This window comes from Sus scrofa, chromosome 6 (assembly GCF_000003025.6).
Source record: "Sus scrofa isolate TJ Tabasco breed Duroc chromosome 6, Sscrofa11.1, whole genome shotgun sequence".
NCBI classification, from domain to species: domain Eukaryota; kingdom Metazoa; phylum Chordata; class Mammalia; order Artiodactyla; family Suidae; genus Sus; species Sus scrofa.
The window spans coordinates 42,288,459-42,310,168 of NC_010448.4; the positions used below are offsets into that span (position 1 = coordinate 42,288,459).

Below are 21,710 nucleotides of genomic sequence, written 5' to 3' on the forward strand. Positions count from 1 at the left end.
TACCAATTAAGAGCAATACTTAGATTATAATTATGATTAGTGTGTGTATTAATGTTACAGATTTATGCCAGGAAATTAGGACATTTTGTTCTGCCTGGCAGAAGTAGTTATTAGCAGAAGAAAATTTCAATTTTAGAAAGCTTAAATTTAACCTAAGGATTTTCTTTTGTTAAATTTCTGTGTAGGTTCTCTTTTGTACCACTTCCGTGCACTGTGTGCTAGTGTTCTACCTAAGTTTTCTTCCTGTTCCATCCTGTTCTTCAGCTTCTATGCTTGCTTTGTTTCTGAATATAAAGCAGTCAGGCTGTGAGTGGCCTATGGACTTTGTGCTGACAGAAGAGTAAATAAATAGTTGAATATCCGTCAGGAACAGTTTCATATGATCAAGTCATTCTGTTTGTATTGCCGTAAGGTTACCTTGATTTGAATTACCCAGCCCTGTTGCTGCAGAGTGAGTTTAGTAACATGGCCTGTTTCCATGGACCCGTGTTTCCTGTATTTCAGAGCGCTTCATATCCATGTTAATCCTTGTAACCTGCCAGTTTACTAAATATAATTATACCATATTAAATAGCACTTAATAATTTGCTGTTGCTTTCTCTTGTTGCATTGATAGCTGGCAGTTATAAACACAGGAAACCTACAGAGTTAAAAGGCTTTGGGCTTTTTGTATTGAATTTGTTACATATGCTTTGTCACCATACTTTAGAATAATAGATTATAGTATTAAATTACAGCTTGTTGGCAAATCAGTGTTTCCTTTTGTTTTTTTAGGGCCGCACCTGCAGCATATGGAGGTTCCAAGGCCAGGGGTCAAATCTGAGCTACAGCTGCCAGCCACAGCCACAGCCACGCAGGATCCGAGCCACATCTGCGACCTACACCACAGCTCACAGCAACACTCGATCTTTGACCCACTGAACAAGGCCAGGGATCCAACCCACAACTTCATGGTTCCTAGTTGGCTTCGTTTCTGCTGTGCCACGACTGGAACTCCATTGTTTCTCTAAGACAATATATCCAATATTGCTTATATTAACACATTTCAAGTTGACAGTGTTATCTCTGGTTAATTCAGCAGCTTCTGTCAGCAGGGCAGCTGGCATCAGGCTTACTACATTTTAGAATTTTGTACAAGGTTATGTAGAAGCCAACCCAATATATCTGTGTTTACAGAGAAAATGACGTTCACTCTGCATCCACTGATGGCTCAGATGCAGGTGAACCTGTAAGGCTCCAGTCAAACTTATTAATTTTGTTAAACATTGAGGAAGCTGTGATTGAAATGTTAATACTGTATGGTATAAATACATTTACAATGGAATGTAAATGCTGTCGCACATCGCTAAAACTCTGAAATACCTTGTCTAGGGAATAAGTCTTCGGTCCAGAAACAGTACAGATGTGATGTGTGTGAATATACAAGTACTACGTATGTTGGTGTCAGAAACCATAGACGAATCCATAACTCTGATAAGCCTTACAGGTAAGTGTGATGATCCTAGAGTGGTTTTTTAGTTGGTTGGTTGTTTTTGTTTGTTTGTTTTTTGCTTTTTAGGGCTGCACCTGCGGGATATGGAAGTTCCCAGGCTAGGGGTCAAATTGGAGCTACAGCTGCCAGCTTATGCCACAGCCACAGCAATGCAGGATCTGAGCCGCATCTGCAACCTACAGCACGGTTCACAGCAACACCGGATCCTTAACCCACTGAGCAAGGCCAGGGATCAAACCTACAACCTCATGGTTCCTAGTAGGGTTTTCTTCCTCTGTGCCACAATGGGAACTCCAAACTTAGAGTTTTAATATTTGTATCTAAGTACTGTATAGTACAGAAAAATTAGAAGCAAATTAAAAATTCATAGCACTTGTTTTAAACACAGGTTAAGTGCAAACTTTTACCTTCTAGTTTTATAGGTATTGTTTAGTTTGTTAAAGAATATGAATTTTAAGCCTGAGTCTTAGGATAATAGGCATTTTGTTTGTCTAGTTACAATATAAGAAGATATCTGCATCCATCAGTTTGATGTTTTCAGTTTTTCTTGGATATAAATTACCTGAGCAATTTTCAGTGCTTAAGAGTCTATTTCAACAGTTTGGTAGTTAAGTACTAAATATTCCAGCAAAAGATTCTTAAAACTTAAAAGCCATAAAATTCTCCATGAAAGGTTCTCTTTTTGAAAATGAATCTCTCATGTGTAGAATAAGGTCTTTGAATTTTGTTATTTGACTTTTCACAAAAGACAATTCTAATACACATTCAGAAAATACAGGCATTCCGAGTTGATCAAGATAGGCTGGTGAGTAGAAATAATTGTTTCTTAAATAAACTTTGCCTCTTGAGAATAAACTACTTGTTATCTACATATAGTAAAGGGGCAAATATTTTTACAAAGTTGGTCCAGCTGTCACAAAGCAGTTTGTTCTACATGCAGCCATGAGGGAACATCAGGTTTCTACTCAGAGCTAAGCCAGTCACCATGACCAGTGGTACTGGGCATTGGCATGATCTCTTTAAACCCCTTGACAAAACTTGGTTCACATTTTGACTCTCTCCTCAGGTTTTGTAGATAGGACACAGGTCAGTGCAGGAAAGTTACTATATTAATATCTAAGTGAAAACCTGATGTGATGCCTTAACATGCTTGATCCCATAGGGTGGTAGATGTCTTTATTCTTAAATTTAATAGCATACCATGCCAAACTCATATGATCCAGGCAAGGATAAAATAATATTCTCTGGGTCTAGAATTATAATGTTCATTGAGAAATATTTATTGAGCAAATACAGTGTTCTAGGGCTGTGTTAGGCTCTTAGACTGTAGTCCTAATAAAAAGATACCATCCGATGCCAGCCGTGCCTAGATTTCACAGGGAAAAAGCAAAAAAAGAAAAAGGTTATCATCCCTGCCATCTTGAAGCTTTAGACGGTAAACAAGTAAACTATCAAAAATATAATCATGATAAATCTATGAAAGAGCTTAATGATTAATGCTGGTTCTGTAGAGGAAAGTTTCACATCTACCTGAAGAGGTTAGTCATACAGCTTAAAAGATTCATTTTGAAAGCTTCTGCCGTCTCAGGATTATGTGTTCTGGGTTTTTTGTTTTCTGTTTCTTTTTTTTTTTTTTTTTGCTTTTTAGAGCCTCTCCTGTGACATACGAAGTTCTCAGGATGGGGTCTAATCGGAGCTGCAGCTGCCAGCTACAGCCACAGCCACACAGGATCCAAGCCACATCTGTGACCTACACCACAGCTGACGGCAACGCTGGATCCTTAACCCACTGAGCAAGGCCAAGGATTGAATCTACAGCCATGGTTACTAGTCAGATTTGTTTCCGCTGAGCCACAACAGGAACTCCAGGATTATGTTTTCTTATGTTCTTAAAATATTCAGACTCATAGGATTGTTGTCCTAGGATTTTGCTTCCAATGAGCAACATCCTGCATCCTATGGGAATCTTCTCCCTGTCACATCAAAGAAGTCTCTGTATGTTATTTCCCAAATTTGTTCACACTGTACTTTTTTAATGGATTTGGCCTGAGTTTTTTGTTTGTTTGTTTTTTGGTTTTTGGTTTTTGGTTTTTGGTTTTTTTTGCCTTTTTGCTATTTCTTTGGGCCGCTCCCACGGCATGTGGACGTTCCCATGCTAGGGGTCAAATCGGAGCTGTAGCCACCAGCCTACACCAGAGCCACAGCAACGCAGGATCCGAGCCGTGTCTGCGACCTACACCACAGCTCACGGCAACGCTGGATCGTTAACCCACTGAGCAAGGGCAGGGATCGAACCTGCAACCTCATGGTTCCTAGTCGGATTCGTTAACCACTGCGCCACGACGGGAACTCCTGGCCTGAGTTTTTATGCCTTTGAAAAAACGGTGTCATACCATCCCCTCCATGTAATTATTCCCTTATACTTAGACTTATTTTCCGGAATTCCTGTAGTGGCTCAGCGGTCACAACAGGAACTCTGGAAAATAATAAGACTTACTTTCCACCTTTCAAATCTTGTGACTCCTCTTTTAACCTTCTTTAAATATTTTAAAGAGACGTCTTTTGTCTTCATGGAATTTGCAGTCTGCAGAGCGTTATGGATTAACATGTTCTATTCCAGTGTATTTCTAGGGCTTTCTCTTCTTTGTCACACACTGCCTGCCTTCTAGTTAGCATAGCCTTCTTGGTGGTATCTAGTTTAATCTAAGTTATCACAGTAGTTTTCCTGACTTATTTCATATATAGATCATTCACTTTTGCTGCCTGGTACACTTACAGAGTTCAGGCTTGTTTTCTCAGAGTCCATACCTCGTCCATTTCTGATTCCTTACTTTTGTTAAGAAACACGCTCAGGAGTTCCTGTCGTGGCTCAGTGGTTAATGAATCCGACTAGGAACCGCGAGGTTGCGGGTTCGATCCCTGGCCTTGCTCAGTGGGTAAAGGATCCGGTGTTGCCGTGAGCTGTGGTGTAGGTTGCAGATGTGGCTCGGATCCCGAGTTGCTGTGGCTGTGGCGTAGGCTGGCGACTACAGCTCCGATTGGACCCCTAGCCTGGTAACCTCCATATGCTGAGGGAGCGGCCCTAGAAATGGCAAAAAAGACAAAAGAAAAAAAAAAAAAAAAAAAAACACGCTCACAGGCAGCAGTGATAAATTTCTTACAGAGTGGGAGTGCTTCATTGTACCACTTCTAAGCTTTGCACAAGGACAGAACAGGCTGATCACGCGTTTTAATGTTCCCGTTAGGTAATAGACTCTCTGTGGTGTTGATAACTATTCATTTCCCGTGCCTGTCCTTTTTGTGTTGCCGTTCCAGTCCTTCACTGCACCCATTTGTGTGCTCTGGACCGTTTAGCTTCATGTATCAGAGCCCGGCTCTGAGAGCTGATCGTCCTGGGATTGAATCTGAGCTCTCTGACTTGCCGCATTTGTAACTTTGGGCAAAATGTTTTTCTTTTTGCTTGGTATTGTCGTTTCTAAAATGAGGATAATTAAGACACCTGAGTTACAAGACTATTGTAAGGACCAAATTAAACACCGTGTATTATAAGATTTCAGCACGTAATAAGCACCCCATAAATGGTAGCTGTCTAATAGTTATTGGGCCCAGTTTTTATCTTTGTCACTTCTCACTGAAGCATTATTTAACCACACACACTCACACGCAAAAAGCTGTTAACCTCTCATCATTTGGGAAATGGAGTAATTCTGTTCCTGGATAGGTAGGTATAGCTTATTAGTTTTTTTGTTTTGTTTTGTTTTGTTTATTTTGCAAGAGAGATGCTACATCCAGGTAAAAACACTGTCACGCTGAGGTCCCTGTGCTGTGTCAGCTGCCTTGGAGGCAGCCCAGCATCTCAGGGAGCACTTGTGCTTTAGTCTCAGGCCTGGACCGTACACCACCTCTGCCTTTGACTCTGCGGATGTTATTCTAAGCTAAACCTTTCTCGATGAAACGGGGGAGAATACTACCTAGCTCAAAAATTTCGTGAGGATTGAATGAGATTATATGTATTAAGCACCCAGCATGTTACTTTGGGAGCATTAAAGGGCCTGCTTCCTTTCTTCTGCTCATGAAGTCATGAGGTTGTCTCAGAAGCCCTGTCCTCATTACACAAGGCAGAGAGCCGCTTCCCATTCCTGTGTTAGGACAAGGAAATTTGAAAAGGGCATCATCCCATCCCAGTGCTACCAAATTCAGCACACTCTACTTTTTTAAGGAACTTTCTAAGTCAGCCACACATCAGTTATAGTTACACTTAATATTTCCAACAGTGACCCCCAAGTTACTAAAAGTTCCATTCAGGGAGTTCAGCTTGTCTCTGTGGAGGCGCCCGTTTGATCCCCAGCCCCGTGCAGTGGTTAAGGATCTGGTGTTGCTGTAGGTCCACATAGGTTGCGTCTCTGGCTTGGATTTGATCCCAGTCTCAGGAACTTCCATATGCTGCAGGGGTGACCGGGGGAAAAAGTTTCATTCAGAATTTTCACATATTAGATTCTTGGGTTTAGTTTAATATTGCAGTCCTGGAATTCTCCCGGTTTACATGCCTCCAATGCCACTTTTGTGAATGACTGGTTAGAGATGGAAGATGAGGCAGTAGAACATTTTCCTCAAGTACCCAAGTTTCCTCCTGATGATGGAGGAAACAGGCACTGAACCCTTTTTCCCTTGGAAACATAATTGTATTGGTACTTAGGTTCCAAAACTACACGGCAGGCAGAGGGTAGAAGGGACTGCATGACAAAGAGGGACGTACTTTGGGCTGAAGTACTCAGCACACCACCTGGCACATAGTAGGTGCTCAGTAAATGGCTGATAGTTGTCAGTCTCAGGTTTTCTTATCCATAAAATGGCTCTGGTTCTATAAGATTATATTTTGAAAATAGGTATATAGTACTATTCTTCCTTAAGTAGAAGAGCTACCCAAGTATTTATGTTGATTTTTTAATACCAATCCTATTTTACTACCCAGTCCAAAAATACCCAGTATTTCCTTAAATGTTACAGAAGTATCCTTTTCGAGTTATTCTGTTTACATCCAGAGATCCAAACATTGCTTTTGACAGATAAGTCTCTTAAGGCGCTCTTTTAAAAATATGTAAATAGACCTTATGATTTAAGGCAGCAATTTCCTGAAAATTGCATAAATTAAAATCGTACGGCTTGATGAATGGTCTCAAAGCACAGTCATCCTTGTAACTCCTCAGACCAAGAAATAAACTTGCCAGTTCCCCGGCAGCACCCTCTTCTTGGCCCTTCCACTTACTAACTGCTCCCTGTTCCCCGTCAGGTAACCACCGTTTTGACTTCTCTCGTCATAAATTAGTTATGCCTGTTTCATTTCTGAACTTAATATACGTGAAATCATACAGTATGCATTCTTTCATGTCTGGCTGCTTTCACTCAACATCGTGTGTGTGTAATTCGTTGTAGAACTAATACATTCCTTTTTGTCACTATATAGTATTTGGTTGTAAGATTATACCACGATTTATTTACTGTACTGTTGATGGATATTTGGAGTATTCCCTGATTTCCTCCCATTATGAATAATACCATTTTGAACATGGTTGTTTGATGCATGTATGGAAATGAGTCCATGGAGCTTATACTTAGGAGTGGACTATGTGGGCAGTAGGGCCTACCTACGATCTATATGTTCAGCTTTGGTGGATGTTTCAGCAGTTCTTCAGAAGGGTTATACAGTGGCTACAGTGGTTGTACTAGTTCATACCCTCATTAGCACTTTCCTTGTATTGTCAGTCTTTTTTTTTTTTTTTTGTCTTTTTGCTATTTCTTGAGCTGCTCCTGCGGCATATGGAGATTCCCAGGCTAGGGATCCGGCCTACACCAGGGCCACAGCAACACGGGATCCGAGCCGCGTCTGCGACCTACACCACAGCTCACGGCAACGCTGGATCGTTAACCCACTGAGCAAGGGCAGGGACCGAAGCGCAACCTCATGGTTCCTAGTCGGATTCGTTAACCACTGAACCACGACGGGAACTCCTGTATTGTCAGTCTTGAATTGTAATTATTCTGGTAGGTTGTTCTCAGAGGCGTTTTCCTGACGAGTTATGTATGAGGTTGAGCAGCTTTTCGTTTGTTAATTGCCCATTTCTTATTGGCTTGTCTGCCTTTTTCTGACGGATTTGCAGCAGTTCTTTATGTATTCCGAGTACAGATATTGCACTCTCCAAGGCTTGCCTTTCTACTCTCAAGGATGTCTTTTGATGAACAGAAATTTCTAGTTTTAATGTAATCCAATTTATTAATCCTTTTTTCTGTGGTTAGGGCTTCTCTATTTTTATACTCTGAACCTGATGCTGATGTTTTTTAATAGCCTACGAGTAAGGTAGATGATGAGAGGTAGAAGTATGTGCTTATATAAAGTAATGAGCCTGATTTTCAAGGATTCACATCAGCTGGGTCAAAAATACTGGGTGCTTATGTGTTAATGACCATGATTTTCTAATAGGACACAAACAAGTAAAAGAAAAATCTCCAAAAAAAAAAAAAAAATTCCAGAACAGTTTAAGTGATAGGAATGACATTTGGAATGACAGGGTTGTCTCCTATGTGTGGTCAGTCATCTTATAAAGTCTGTTCTTTATATAAATAAAAATATATTACAAGTGATAATAATAGCTAACAGTTTTTAGAGCATTTGTCTTGGACTAGGCAATGTGCTAAGTACTCAGTGTCAGCTCACTAAATCCTCATGATAGCCCAGTACTTAGGAGTGTTACTATCCCAGTGTTGTAGCTATGGAAATAGAACCTGGTTAGATTAAACAATTTTCCCCAGATCTCACAAGTGGTAGAGCCAGGGCCTGAATCGGGTATTTTAACCTCATCCTCATCTCTGTGGGGTTCTGGGACTAAAGTAACTGACCCATTAGCAATGAGAAAAAGCCTGTAGAAAAATTCGGTCTGTATTTTTAGCTGGATTTGAGAAACCTTAGGTTTTCCAAGGTCAAATGTTTTCTATACTGTTAAATAACTCAATTCCCAGAAGATATTAGCTGTGTCTTGCAAATTTAATTCATTTCTGACAATCTCAGATGCTACCTGGAGATAGCATCAAATCTTATCAGTTAAGGGTTTGGTCCCACAAAACTGCCCACACCTCAGATGCCAATCACAAGTCTAGGTTGTTAACTCTGCTTCTTACTGACTGGCTATAAATCAGGGGTTTGGTTTGGTTTGGTTTTTGGCCGCACCCAAAAAGTTCAAAGGCCAGGGATGGAACTTGCACCACAGCAGTAACCTGAGTCAGAGCAGTGATTGTGCCAAGTCCTTAACTACTAGGCCACCAGGAAACTCCCAAATCAGATTTTAAAATCATCTATAAAAGAGGGTCGCATGATCCCCTCAGCTTTGATTAATTTGCTAGAGAGACAGAACTCAAGAAAGCAGTCTCTTTACAATTACCAGCTGTTCATAAAGGTTGTTATAAAGGATCTAGATGAAGAGACACAAAGGGCAAAGTCCAGGAGGGGTGAAGCTCCCGTGCCTTCTCTGGACCTGCCGCTCTCCCTGCAAGCTCTCTGAACTCTCCTTTTAGGTCACCGAGGCTTCGTTGCCTAGACATGATTGATTAAATCATGTAGTGAGTGTTGAGTTGAACTCGGCTGTCTCTCTGTCTCCACCTCAGGGAGATGGGACTGAATGTTCCAAGCCTCTCATCCCCTGGTTGGTTCCTCTGGCAACCAGCCCCCAACCTTAGGTTAAGTCGGGGCTCTCCGAAAGTCGCCTTATTAACATAACAAAAGGGTTTTATCATTCTCTTCGCTTAGAAAATTCCGAGGGTTATAAGAACTCTGTGCCAAGAACCGAGATATATATTTCTTCCTATAAATCACAGTATCACAGGTTTCTGCATTGACTTTCTGCTCTTTCTCTGACTCAACAAAACAACACGGTCGTGGGATACCCTTGGTGCTAATTCTTCCACCCTTGGACTGGCTCTCTGATTGTATAGACTGACTACATCTTGAGACAACCTGCATATTTGGTACTTTTTTCACCATACTGGCGAGCAGAGCCTCTGGCTGTCTTTAGAGGGCTCATACTCCTTGATTCCTCTTAATGAAAGAATAGAGACAATAAAAAATAATATTATTTTAGAAAATAAGTGCAGTGAAGTGAATGAACCAGGATGTAGTAAAATAGTGGTTCATTCTGTTTTCCTTTTAACTAAGAGAATTTGGTTTATTCCATACAGTTATGTAGGGAAAGTGGAAGAGGAATGAAAATGAGAAAATAGTATTTTAGCTAATGGAAATATATTCTTCTTAAAAAGGGAGGAAAAATAGGTTTAAGCCACCTTTTCATAACTTTGAAGTTTTCTCCCGTGGTATTCTTTCTCCTCTAATCAGTTAAATTAGCTACTGATTCTCTTAAATGCTTATCCTTCGGTTTGCTCCTGCTTTTTCTTTTCATACTTAGATCTTTCAGTGACTATTCACTATTGTAAGAGTCCCTGCAGAATAACCTTTGTACCAGGCTAAGGTAGGTATTGGGGCTTAGTTGTTTAGCACACTGCTCTTGCCTTGCCTCTTCTTCCCTCTCTCAAAAAAAAAAGATTTTGAGGATTTCATATTAAATTTGCAGAAATAAGTCATTGTCTAATACAGTGAGAGAGAAATTTGAAAGCAAGAGAGTAAGAGGCTTCACCTGTATGCGTTGTTTATATAGGAAAGCTAATGAAAGGGGATAGACTCTAGGTTAGCTCATACATTAACTCTTAATTAGATGAGAACATTTCGACCATGAATAATATCTCACTAAATTTTAGCTTTTCTTAAACTCTAAGATGTACCTGTCCTCCACCATCTATTCTGAAAACAATTGGAGCATTTACTTCTGGAATATGTCATTCACTGCTTATATAAATATCTGTTATTAATTTAAATTTACGTATTTCATCATACCTGGTTTCTCTCTAATGTAGTAAATATTGACAGATCAAAAGCCTTAAAAATGGCTATGTCCCACATTTCAGGAGCAGTCTTACCTCTAGGAAAGTAAGAGGAGGCAGTCAACATGGGGTAGAGGAAGCTTCAAAGGTATATTGGTGATATTCTGTATCTTAATTGTGTTGATTTTTTTCTTTATGAAAGATTCTAGAGGTGGGGGGAATGGACTTTATCCTGCAGAATAATCAGCAGTACATGTACATATAGAACATGTTTGTTCGAGAATTGTTTATAATGGTAAAAGGATCAAAAGTATTCTAACTGTGATAATAGTACAGTGATTAAGTGATGACACTTTCATGGGATGGAACATTATACTCCATTGAAAATGCATAACTTTTAACTTGCGAACATTGACGAAAATGAGATTAAGGAGTTTTCTTGTGGCACAGTGGGTTAAGGATCCAGCATTGTCATTGTAACAGCTTAGGCCACTGCTATAGCACAGGTTCAACCCCTGTCTCAGGAACTTCTGCATACTACAGGCATAACCAAAAGAAAAAAAAAAAAAAAAAAAAAGATTAAAGGAGTTCCCTTCAAATCCGACTAGCATCCATGAAGATGCAGCTTCAATCCCTCGCTTTGGTTAGTGGGTCAGGAATCCAGTGTTGTCATGAGCTGTGGTGTAGGTTGTAGATGTGGCTCGGATCCCGTGTTGCTGTGGCTGTGGTGTAAGCTGGCATCTGTAGCTCCAGTTTGACCCCTAGCCTGGAAACTTCCATATGCCACAGGTCCCCTCCTAAAAAGCAAAAAAAAAAAAAAAAAAAAGAAAGAAAGAAAAGATTAAAAATCTGTGGTATTCTCCTTTTGCTTTATATCCATGCATATACCTTAAAAAAGAAATTATGCAAATAATTTTTTACAATTTATACTTGCCTATATATTTCATTTTATATGAAGACATAGATTATATAATCAGGTAAAAGTTTTAAGAAAGACAGTATTTGCAGACCAGTTGAATTACAACAGAAATTGGCTTAGCAGTTAAACTAAACATCCCAAATAGGGGCCAACTTAGCAAACTAGATGACGTGAATACCTCTCCCAGTAAAGATAACTAAAGTGCTAGGTAAATATTTAAACAATGTTTACATGTATAGCTCATCTATCAGGGAAACTGAGAAACTACAAGGGTGAAAATCCAAGTAAAGCAGGTAACCTGTGAGATAAACAAGCTGTACCTGTCAACTCAAATGAATCTCAGAAACGTTGGCTTGTACAACAGAGCATGTCACATGAGAATATATTAAGTGTGATCCTGTTTATATGCTCAAAAATATGCAAATGAGCAATGTTTTAGGGAAACTTGTAGGTAAACCTAAGAAAAAGTAAGCGCGCGTCATACAATACAGAATTCGGAAGAGTAGTTCCTCTTTGGGGGAGGAACAGGTATTGAGAACTCGGAGGAACCCAAAGAGCTCTTAAGAGAGAGGTAATGTTCCCCTTAAGCAGGCATCATGTACACAGTGTTTGTCATTTTTGTTATTGCATATACACTTTATTCTACTCTTTTACATAAGTTCCACAAAAAACATTTTTTCAATTGTATATACAAAGTATTTCAAATTCTGTAGAAGTGGTGATAAGGAAATGGAGTCAAGTATCTGGATTTTGTGGATAGCTCAGTTTCTTATTTGAGGTTTTAATTGCACCTAGGAACTTTAGAATCAGCTTGTCTAGTTTCCTCTTAAAATAATTCTGTTGCTATTTGTATTGGGATCATATTAAGCTTCTAAATTGATTTTAAAAGAATTGACAACTCTGTACAAACAAGGTATGGACTTTTCCATTTGTTCAAGTCATCCAGTCTGTCCCTCAGTAGCATTTAAAGTTTTCTCCATGTATCCTATTTTGTACCTTTCTTGTTTTGAATGTGTGTATAGCCACACACACATACATTAAGCACACAAGTAGTCCTTGGTTTGTACAATAACATGGGACCGAAAATGACCATGCAAGCTGAAACCATGCAAAACCATCCGTTTTTTTTAGGGCTGTTGGAGGTTCCCAGGCTAGGGGTCAAATCCAAGCTGTAGCCACTAGCCTACACCACAGCCACAGCAAACACCAGATCTGAGCAACATCTGCGAAGATCTACACCACAGTTCATGGCAACACCGGATCCTTTAACCCGCTGAGCGAGGCCAAGGATCAAACTTGCATCCTCATGGAATGCTAGATTTGTTTCCACTGAGCCACTACAGGAACTCCCCCTAACTATCTTATTAGTGGTTCTATAACCTTTAGACTTTTCTTAAAACATCAAAAACTCTTATACTGTTAGTTATAAATGTATAGGGAAATGGAAAACCCTAAGTATTACTGAGTATGCTGTACCTTAAAATTTAGAAACATTAAGAATTAAATGTTTTATTTCCCTGTAAGAAGCTTGTCATGAGGAGTTGACACAGCGTTTGCCTTCTCGTTGGACGCCTTACAGCTTTGGGTGATCCTCTTCTGTGCCTTGGCCACTTGTCATTCTCCTTCCTAAGTACGGATCAGCTTTCAACATTTTATCCTTTGCTCTTTAAATATCATGAAACATGTCTGAGAGTTTCTGTAATATGAAATGTTTTTACTGGCATAACTTCTTCCTCTGGGGAGGACTTTCCTTATTTATGTCATTAAGTTCACCTTCTTTAGATCCTCTGGCTGCATCTCCAGTTTCTTCCGTGGTGGCCGTGTCAGCATTCCCGTGGTGCCCTGTTTGTTCTGTGACTCCATTTACATTTGAGTCTGATTTTCACTCTCAGTATCATCACTTTGGGGGGTGGTGCTGAACATCCATTTTCTTGGCCAGTTTTCTCTTTCAAGTTATCCATTTTTGTAAAATGTTACATGGGTTTACCACCAGGATACAGGGAGGCAGCATAACTACGTGCTTTGTTGTCTGTGAGTGAATTAACAGAAGTGAGTGACTAATCACTGACAGACTTTCAAAGAAATGATGGGATTAGCCACTGATCATGAAGCACCTTTGTTCACATCGTGGACCAAAGAGCTCCTGGTGACGTTTGTGCTCCATGGTTACTCATAGGTGATGTGCTTCAAAATTTGAGCAGTGTTGTCAGGAGACTCTTTCAACTAAGCCATGGTAACCGAAACCCTGGCATATTGGAACCATACAAAGCAAGAGCTGCCCACACACAAAATACATACATGCTCTTGTTGTTAGGTTTATTCCTATGGGTTTTTTTGGGTTTTGTTTTTTTTTTTTCTTTTGCTCTTATAATTTGGGTCTTTTTCTTCCTTTCCTAGCTTCTGGTATTGTTGTCACATGAGAAAGCTGTTGATCTATACAGGATGTTCACTTTACACCCTTGCTAAATTATCATATTACTTATAAAAGTTTTAATTCCTTTTGGATTGCCATGTATGTAATTGTATTATCTGCAGATAACTGTCTCGGCCGTTCCTCTATGATATTTACACCTCTCATTTCTTCCTGTTATCTAACTGTACTAGCCAGTACCTCCACAACGCTAAATAGCAGTGAGGATAGTGAACATGCTTATTTTGTTCTTGGCCTTAGTGGGAATGCTTCTTGTGTTTCCTCATTAAGCTTTATACTAGTTTGGGGGTTGATACAGATGTATTTCATCATGTTGAAGAATTACCTACCATGTTTTGGTGAGAAACTTTATTAAGAGTGTAATTGAGCTTAGATGTTATTAGTGCCTCCTAAAATGTGGTAGGGAGTACACCTACCTGTGCCCTTGAAGTATATTTGAAAAAAAAAAAAAAAAATAGGAGTTCCCGTTGTGGCTCAGTGGTTAAAGAACCCAACTAGTATCCATGAGGACGTGGGTTCGATCCCTGGCCTCGCTCAGTGGGTTAAGGATCCAGTGTTGCTGTGAGTTGTGGTGTAGGTCACAGATACGGCTCAGATCTGGCGTTACTGTGGCTGTGGTGTAGGCCCACAGCTACAGCTCTGATTCAACCCCTAGCCTGGGAACCTCCATATGCCATAGGTGGGGCCCTCAAAAGACAAAAGAAAAAAAAAATAGAAATGAAAAAAATTAACCTTGAATCTAATGAAATCTCTGCATCATTACTTCTCACCAGGTGAGACATTTGGCAATATCTGGACACATTATTGTCACAACAGGGAGAGAGGGAGCTACTAGAGGCCAATGATGCTGCTGAAAACATCCTACAATGCCCAGAACAGCCCCCACAGTAAAGAATTATCTAGCCCAAACCTAGGGCTGAGGTGTAGAAACCCTTTTCTAGATCTCACTACCTGTTTCCAAGAAATGTGGGGGTTAGAGGGACATAACACTATATCCTCAGAAAGTTGTCAGTGCAGTTGATAATATGGGAAACTATGCCTCTACAAGGCAGATGACCTGGTTTCTTTAACACATAAATGGCATGAGGAGGATGAGGGAAGGAAAGAAGTGTTGCAGATTAAAAACAAGATTTATGCCAACCAAATGCAATACAGTGCTATGCAATTTTATATAGCAGACTTGAGCATCTAAGATTTTGGTTTCTGTGAGGGGTCCTGGAGCCAATTCCCTGCTGATACCCACAGACAACTGTATAGGTTTTATTTGGATCCTCATTCAAATAAGACATTTCTGCAGAAATCAAGAAAATTTAAATTGGAGGGTACATGAAACAAGACTGGTAAGTGTCAGTAATTATTGGAGCTGGGTGATGGAGATTACTTTCCTACAGTCTTTGTTTAAAGATTTCCATAGTAAAAAGTTTTGTTTAAATGGATACTGAATTTCTTTAGATTAGGTTTCAGTGATGGCAATGAAAATATGACTTTTCTTATCCTTTCAGATACTGAATTTTAATAATATACTTCCTCATATTGAATTCTCTATATTCCTAAAATAAGCCTCCCTTCCTCAAGGTAGTGTTATTCTTTTAATATACTGCAAGATTCTACAGTATTTATTCAGTATATCTGTCTTGATTTTCATAAGTGAGATTAGCATGTAGTTTTTTTTTTTTTTTTTTTTTTTTTTGGTGCCCTTACCAAATTTTAGCATTAGTGTTATTCTGACTTCCTAAAAAGACTTTGAAAGCCTTTTTTAACTCTCCAGAGCTGATTTAAATATAACAAAGAAGTTGGCTACTCTCCACTGACTTTTTTTTTTTTTTTTTTTTTTTTTTGATGGGCTAACCCACAGCTTATGGAAGCTCCTGGGCCAGGGATTGAATCCGAGCCACAGCTGCAACCAGCGCCGCTGCTGCAGCAACACAGGATCTTTTAATGCCGGGCCAGGGCTCAAACCTGCATCTCCACAGTGGCCCGAGCTGCTGCATTTGGATTCTTAACCCGCTGCACCACAGCAGGAACTCTCCTCTATTGACTTTAGGCATTGGAATAGTATGCCTTTAGTAAATAACTTTGCTCTTTCATTTCTCTGTGCACTTTCTCTGAGTGTTTCCTAAAAGAGTGAACATGCACTGATGCAGTCATCAGAGCTGATGGTCTGTGTTCTCAATGACTTTCAACTTTTTTTGGCCACACTCAAGATACGCAGAAGTTCCCAGGATCAAACCCACACCACAGCTGCAACCTGAGCCATGGTATCCTTCATCTGCTAAGCCACAGGGAACTTCTCAACTTTATTTAACAGACTGTATTTTAGAGCAGTTTAGGTTCACTGCTAAAAAGCAGGACAAAGATTTCCCATATAACCTCTCTTCCACACATTCATAGCCTCCCGGATATCAGCATTCCCCACCAGAGTGGTACATTTGTTAGAATTCATGAGCCACTATTGACACATATTATCATCTAATTCTGTAGTTTATATTAGGGTTCACTCTTGGAGCTGTGCACTCTATAGGTAAATATTTCATTTTTAGGACTTTGATGTAAATGGTATAATGTTAGGAGTTCCCCTTGTGGCTAAGTAGTAACAAACCTTTCTGGTATCCATGAGGATGCAGGTTTGATCCCTGGCCCTGCTCAGTGGGTCATGGATCTGGCCTTGCCTTGAGCTATAGTCTAGGTTGCAAAGGGGCTCAGATCTGGCATTGCTGTGGCTGTGGTGTAAGTGGGCAGCTGCAGCTCCGATTTGACCCTAGCCTGGGCACTTCCATATGCCACCGGTGCAGCCCTGAAAAGAAAAAGAAAAAATAAATTCTGTAATGTTTTTAATTTCAGATATACCACTTGTTCATGGCTAGAATGTAGTAAAGCAATTTTTTGTTGTTTTTTATTTGCTGTTTAGGGCCGCACCTGTGGCATATGAAGTTCCCAGGCTAGGGGTCACATTGGCGCTGCGGATGCCAGGCTACACCACAAGCACAGCAACATGGTATCCTAGCTGCGTCTGTCATCTACACCACAGCTCATGGCAATGCCAGATCATTAACTCCCTGAGTGATAGCAGGGATCGAACCTGCATCCTCATGGATGTTAGTCAGGTCTGTTACTGCTGAGCCACAGTGGGAACTCCCAGCAATTGAATTTTATATATTCACCCTCTACCCTAATATCTTGCTGTAGTCACTGTGGTTCCAGGAGGTTTTTGGTCGATTCTTTTGGATTGTCTGCATAGACAGTCATATCACTTGCAAACAAAGATAGTTTTATTTCTTCCTTTCCAGTCTATATGTATATATTTATTTTGTCTTATTGCATTAGCTAGGATTTTAATTATAATGTTGAAAAGGAATGGTGAGAGATGACATCTGTGCTGTTCCTAAACTTAGCAGGAAAGCTAGTTTCTCATCAAGTAGGATATTAGCTGTAGATTTCCTGTAGATATTCTTTATCCAGCTAAGGAAGTTCCCCTCTATTCCTAGTTTGCTGAGAGCTTCTAAAATAAATGGGTGTTGGATTTTGTCAATGCCTTTTCTGCATCTGTTGATATAATCATCTGGTTTTTCTTTACCTGTTAATGTGGTGGATTATGTTGATTGATTTTCACATGTTGAACCAGCGTGCTTGGGATAAATCCCGCTTGGTTGTGGTATTTAGTTCTTTTTATACATTGTTGGATTTAATTTAGCTAGTATTTTGTTGAGGATATTTGCATCTCTGTTCATGAGAGATATATTGGGTCATAGATTTTTTTCTTTTCCCTTATAATGTCTTTATCTGGTTTTAGTATTAGGTTAATGCCAGCCTCACAGAATGAGTTAAGAAGTGTTCCCTCTGCTTCTATCTTCTGAAAGAAATTGTAGGGAATTGGCACATTTCCTAAATGTTTGGTAGAATTCACCAGTGAACCCATCTGGACCTGGTGCTTTCTGTTTTGGAAGATTATTAATTATTGATTCAGTTTCTTTAATGATATAGCCCTCTTCAGATGGTCTAAATTCTTGTGTGAGTTTTTGGCACATTGTATCTTTCAAGGAATTGGTCTATTTATGTCATTTATCAAATTTGTGGGCATAGAGTTGTTCATATTATTCCCTGATTATCCTTTTCTTGTCCATGGATATATAGTGATATTCCCTCTTTCATTTCTGACAGGAATTTGTATTCTCTTTTTTCTTAAGTAGCTTGGTTACTTCCTGGCCTATTGATTTTTATTGATCTTTTCAAAGAACCAACTTTTGATTTTGTTGATATTCTCTATTAATTTACTGATTTCAATTTCATTGATTTCTGCTCAAGATTTTTATTATTTCTTTTCTTCTACTTACTTTGGGTTTAATTTGCTCTTTTTTCTAGTTTCCTAAGATGGAAGCTTAGGTGGTTGATTTTAGATCTTCTTTTCCTGATACCTGCGTTAGTGCTGTAAATTTCTCTCCAAGCACTGCTTTTGTTACATCCCACACATTTTTGATGAGTTGTACTTTCGTTAGGTCAAAATATCATAAAATTTTTCTTGCGATTTCTTCTTCGACCCATGTCTTAATTTTTAAGTGTATTTAATCTCCAAGTACTATGAGATTTTCCCATTTCCTTTCCATTACAGATTTCTAGTTTAATTTCCTTTTGGTTTGCGAGCAGACGTTGCATGATTTCTATTCTTTTAAATTTACTGAGATGTGTTTTATGGCCCAGAATGTGGTCCGTCTTGGGGACTGTTTCAGGTAAGTTTGAGAAGAATGTGGTGCTGGTTTTGGATGAAGGAGTCTGTAAATGTCCGGTATACCCAGTTGATTGATAGAGGAGGGGTTGAGTTAGCTGTGTACTTAGTGATTTTCTGCCTGATGGATCTGTCCATTCCTGACAGAGGAGTGTTTAAGACTCCAGCTACAATAGTGGATTCAACCGTTTCTCCTTGTAGTTCTGTCAACTTTTGACTTACATGTTTTTACGCTTTGTTGTTAGACACATTCATGCTAGGGATCTTTATGTCTTCCTGGAGAAAAGCGCCCCCCCCCCACGCCTTTACCATTGTGTAATGCCCCCTTTTTTTCCCAATAACTTTTTTTTTTTAATCATTATTTCTAATTTATTCAAATATTAATGACACAAGCACATTACAAAGGTAAAATATAACTTTAAATCCCACAGGCTGTCTGTTGCCATATTTTGCTAAGGAGCACTTAGGGAAAATAAGGGACAGATTCTTATAAAAATTCTGAATAGAAAAATTTTCTGCAAAACCCAAAATTAATGTTTTCCAAGAATAAAATATCTGAGTTATAAACCACCTTTACCCATCATTCCTAGGTTCGCAATCATATATACTACTTTAGGGCTTCTATTTAAAATATAATTTTGATAATTATTGTTATTTAACCAATAACTTTCTTACTCTGAAGTCTCCCCTGTCTGAAATTAATATAACTATTCCTGCTTTCTTTTTTTTAATTGAAGTGTAGTTGATTTGCAATGTGTTGCCCATGTTCTTTTGAAGAGTGTTAATGTAGCATATCTGTCTCTATCCATTTACTTTGCATCGATATGGGTCTTTGTATTTAAAGTGGGTTTCTTGGCGGTCCCTCCTGACAAGCAGTTAAGGATCCAGCATTGTCGCTGCTATGGCGTAGGTTGGCTCTCTGGTAGGTAGGTGGGTAGATAGATAGATAGGATGGGTTTCTTATAGACAGCATATAGTTGGGTTTTGTTTTTTGATCCACTCCAGCAGTCTCTGACTTTTATTTTAAATGGTGTATTTAAACCATTAGCATTCAAAATGTTGCTTTGATATACTTGAATTTATATCGTATTTATTACTGTTTTCTACTTTTCGCCCTTGTTCTTTTGTTTCTTCTACTTTTTTTGCCTTTTGTGGTTTTCCTTGAGTGTGTTATATGATTCCATTTCCACTCCTTTCTTAGCAGATCAGGGTTATACTTCATTTTTTTTTTTTTTTTTTTTTTTTTTACTTTTTATTAGTGCTTTTCCTAGAGTTTGGAATAATACATTTACAACTAGTCCAAATCTACCTTCATGTAACACTATACTGGCTTCTTGGGTCCTGACCACCTTGTAGTAAAATAACCCTTATTCTTCTCTCCCATACTCTGAGTCATTTCTTTCATTCATTTCATTTATACAAAAGTGCCTCTGTATATGTGTGTGTCTGAACTCAGGAGAAACTCTGGAACCAGAGCCTTGCCTACTGGGTTTTATCAAAGCCTATCTGACTTGGGGGAGAGGAAAGAAAAAAATGACATAGGCCAGAAACTTAGATTGTAACAAAGAAAGGAAGAACATCAGATAAGCTGTAAGAGAAGATAAAATGATAGCTTTTATTTATATTCCTAATTGGTCTAAGAGAAAATGATTTGTTAAAATATAGTAGCAAAAACATACTGGAATATGTATACACATGTGTGTATTTTCTCTTAGAAAACTTTTTTTATTTCTTTTTTTTGTCTTTTGAGGGCCACGCCTGCAGCGTATGGAGGTTCCCAGGCTAGCGGTCTAATCGGAGCTGTAGCCACCGGCCTACACCACAGCCACAGCAACTCAGGATCCGAGCCACCTCTGCAACCTGTGCCACAGCTCACGGCAACGCTGGATCCTTAACCCACTGAGCGAGGCCAGGGATCAAACCCGAAACCTCATGGTTCCTAGTCGGATTCATTTCTGCTGCACCACAACGGAACTCCCCAATTTTTTTTTATTTCTTAAGAACTTCTTTTAACACTTCTTGCAAGATAGGTATCCTGGCAACAAATTCCTTCAGTCTCTGTCTGAGAACGTTTTTTTTTCTGCTCACTTTTGAAAAATAATTGTGCCAGTACAGAATTCTCAGTTGATTTTTCTTTCAACACTTTGAATATTTCACTACACTCTGTCTTGCTTGCATGGTTTCCGAAAAGTTGGATGTATTTCCTCTTTACTTCTTCATAGGTAAAATGTTTTTCCCCCTCTGGCTTCTAGATTTTTTTCTTCTTCTTCTTTTATTTTCTGTAGTTCAAAAATGATATTCCTAGGTCTGGTTTTTCTGCCATTTATCCTGCTTGGTGTTCTCTGAGCTTCTTATAGCTATGGTTTAATGTCTGGCATTAATTTGGGGAAATTTCCGGTTATTAGTGTTTAAAATGTTTCTTCTTGTCCTTTCTCACTTTCTTCTTCTGATATTCCCATTACACATATATTGCACCTTTTGTAGTTGTATATTGTTCTGTTTTTGTTTTTTTTCCCAGTCCTTTTTTGTTTGCCTTCTAGTTTTGGAGATTTCTATTGAGATAGCCTCAAACTCAGAGATTCTTTCCTCAGCTGTATCCGTTCCATAATAAGCCCATCACAGGCACTCTTCTACTTTTTTTTTTTTTTTAATGTCTTTTTGGTTCTGATCTCTTTGTCTGATTTTTTTTGGGGGGGGGTCTTTCTTAGAATTTCTATCTCTGCTTTCATTGTTCATCTGTTTTCCCATGCTATATATTTTATTCATTAGAGCTCTTAGGCTATTAATCAAAGTTGTTTTAAATCACTAGTCTGATAATTCCGACATCCTGCCATATCTGACTCTTGTTCCTGTGCTTGCTTTGTCTCTTCAACTCTGGTTTCTGCCATTCAGTATGTCTTATAACTTTTTCTTCTTAGCCAGGCATGATGTCCTGGGTAAAAGGCACTGCTGCAAATAGGCCTTTAGAAACATGGTGGTGGAGTTTCCGTCGTGGCGTAGTGGTTAACGAATCCGACTAGGAACCATGAGGTTGCGAGTTCGGTCCCTGCCCTTGCTCAGTGGGTTAACAATCCGGCATTGCCGTGAGCTGTGGCGTAGGTTACAGACTCGGCTCGGATCCCGCCGTTGCTGTGGCTGTGGTGTAGGCCGGCAGCTGCGGCTCCGATTCGACCCCTAGCCTGGGAACCTCCATATGCTGTAGGAGCGGCCCAAAGAAATAGCAAAA

At 39.3% G+C, this 21,710-nt stretch overlaps 1 protein-coding gene across 3 annotated transcripts in view; it reads left to right on the top strand.

The window, feature by feature from the left end:
* ZNF507 (zinc finger protein 507) overlaps nucleotides 1-21,710 on the top strand; it is a 42,573-nt gene that overhangs the window by 14,267 nt on the left and 6,596 nt on the right. For 2 of the 3 annotated variants that reach the window (XM_003127012.5, XM_021094261.1), the window contains one exon: nucleotides 1,372-1,486. In XM_003127012.5, coding sequence (XP_003127060.3) covers nucleotides 1,372-1,486 — 115 coding nt within the window. Of the gene's footprint in view, nucleotides 1-1,371; nucleotides 1,487-3,140; nucleotides 3,629-21,710 lie in introns of those variants that run through there. The other variant, XM_021094263.1, reaches the window with a different exon arrangement.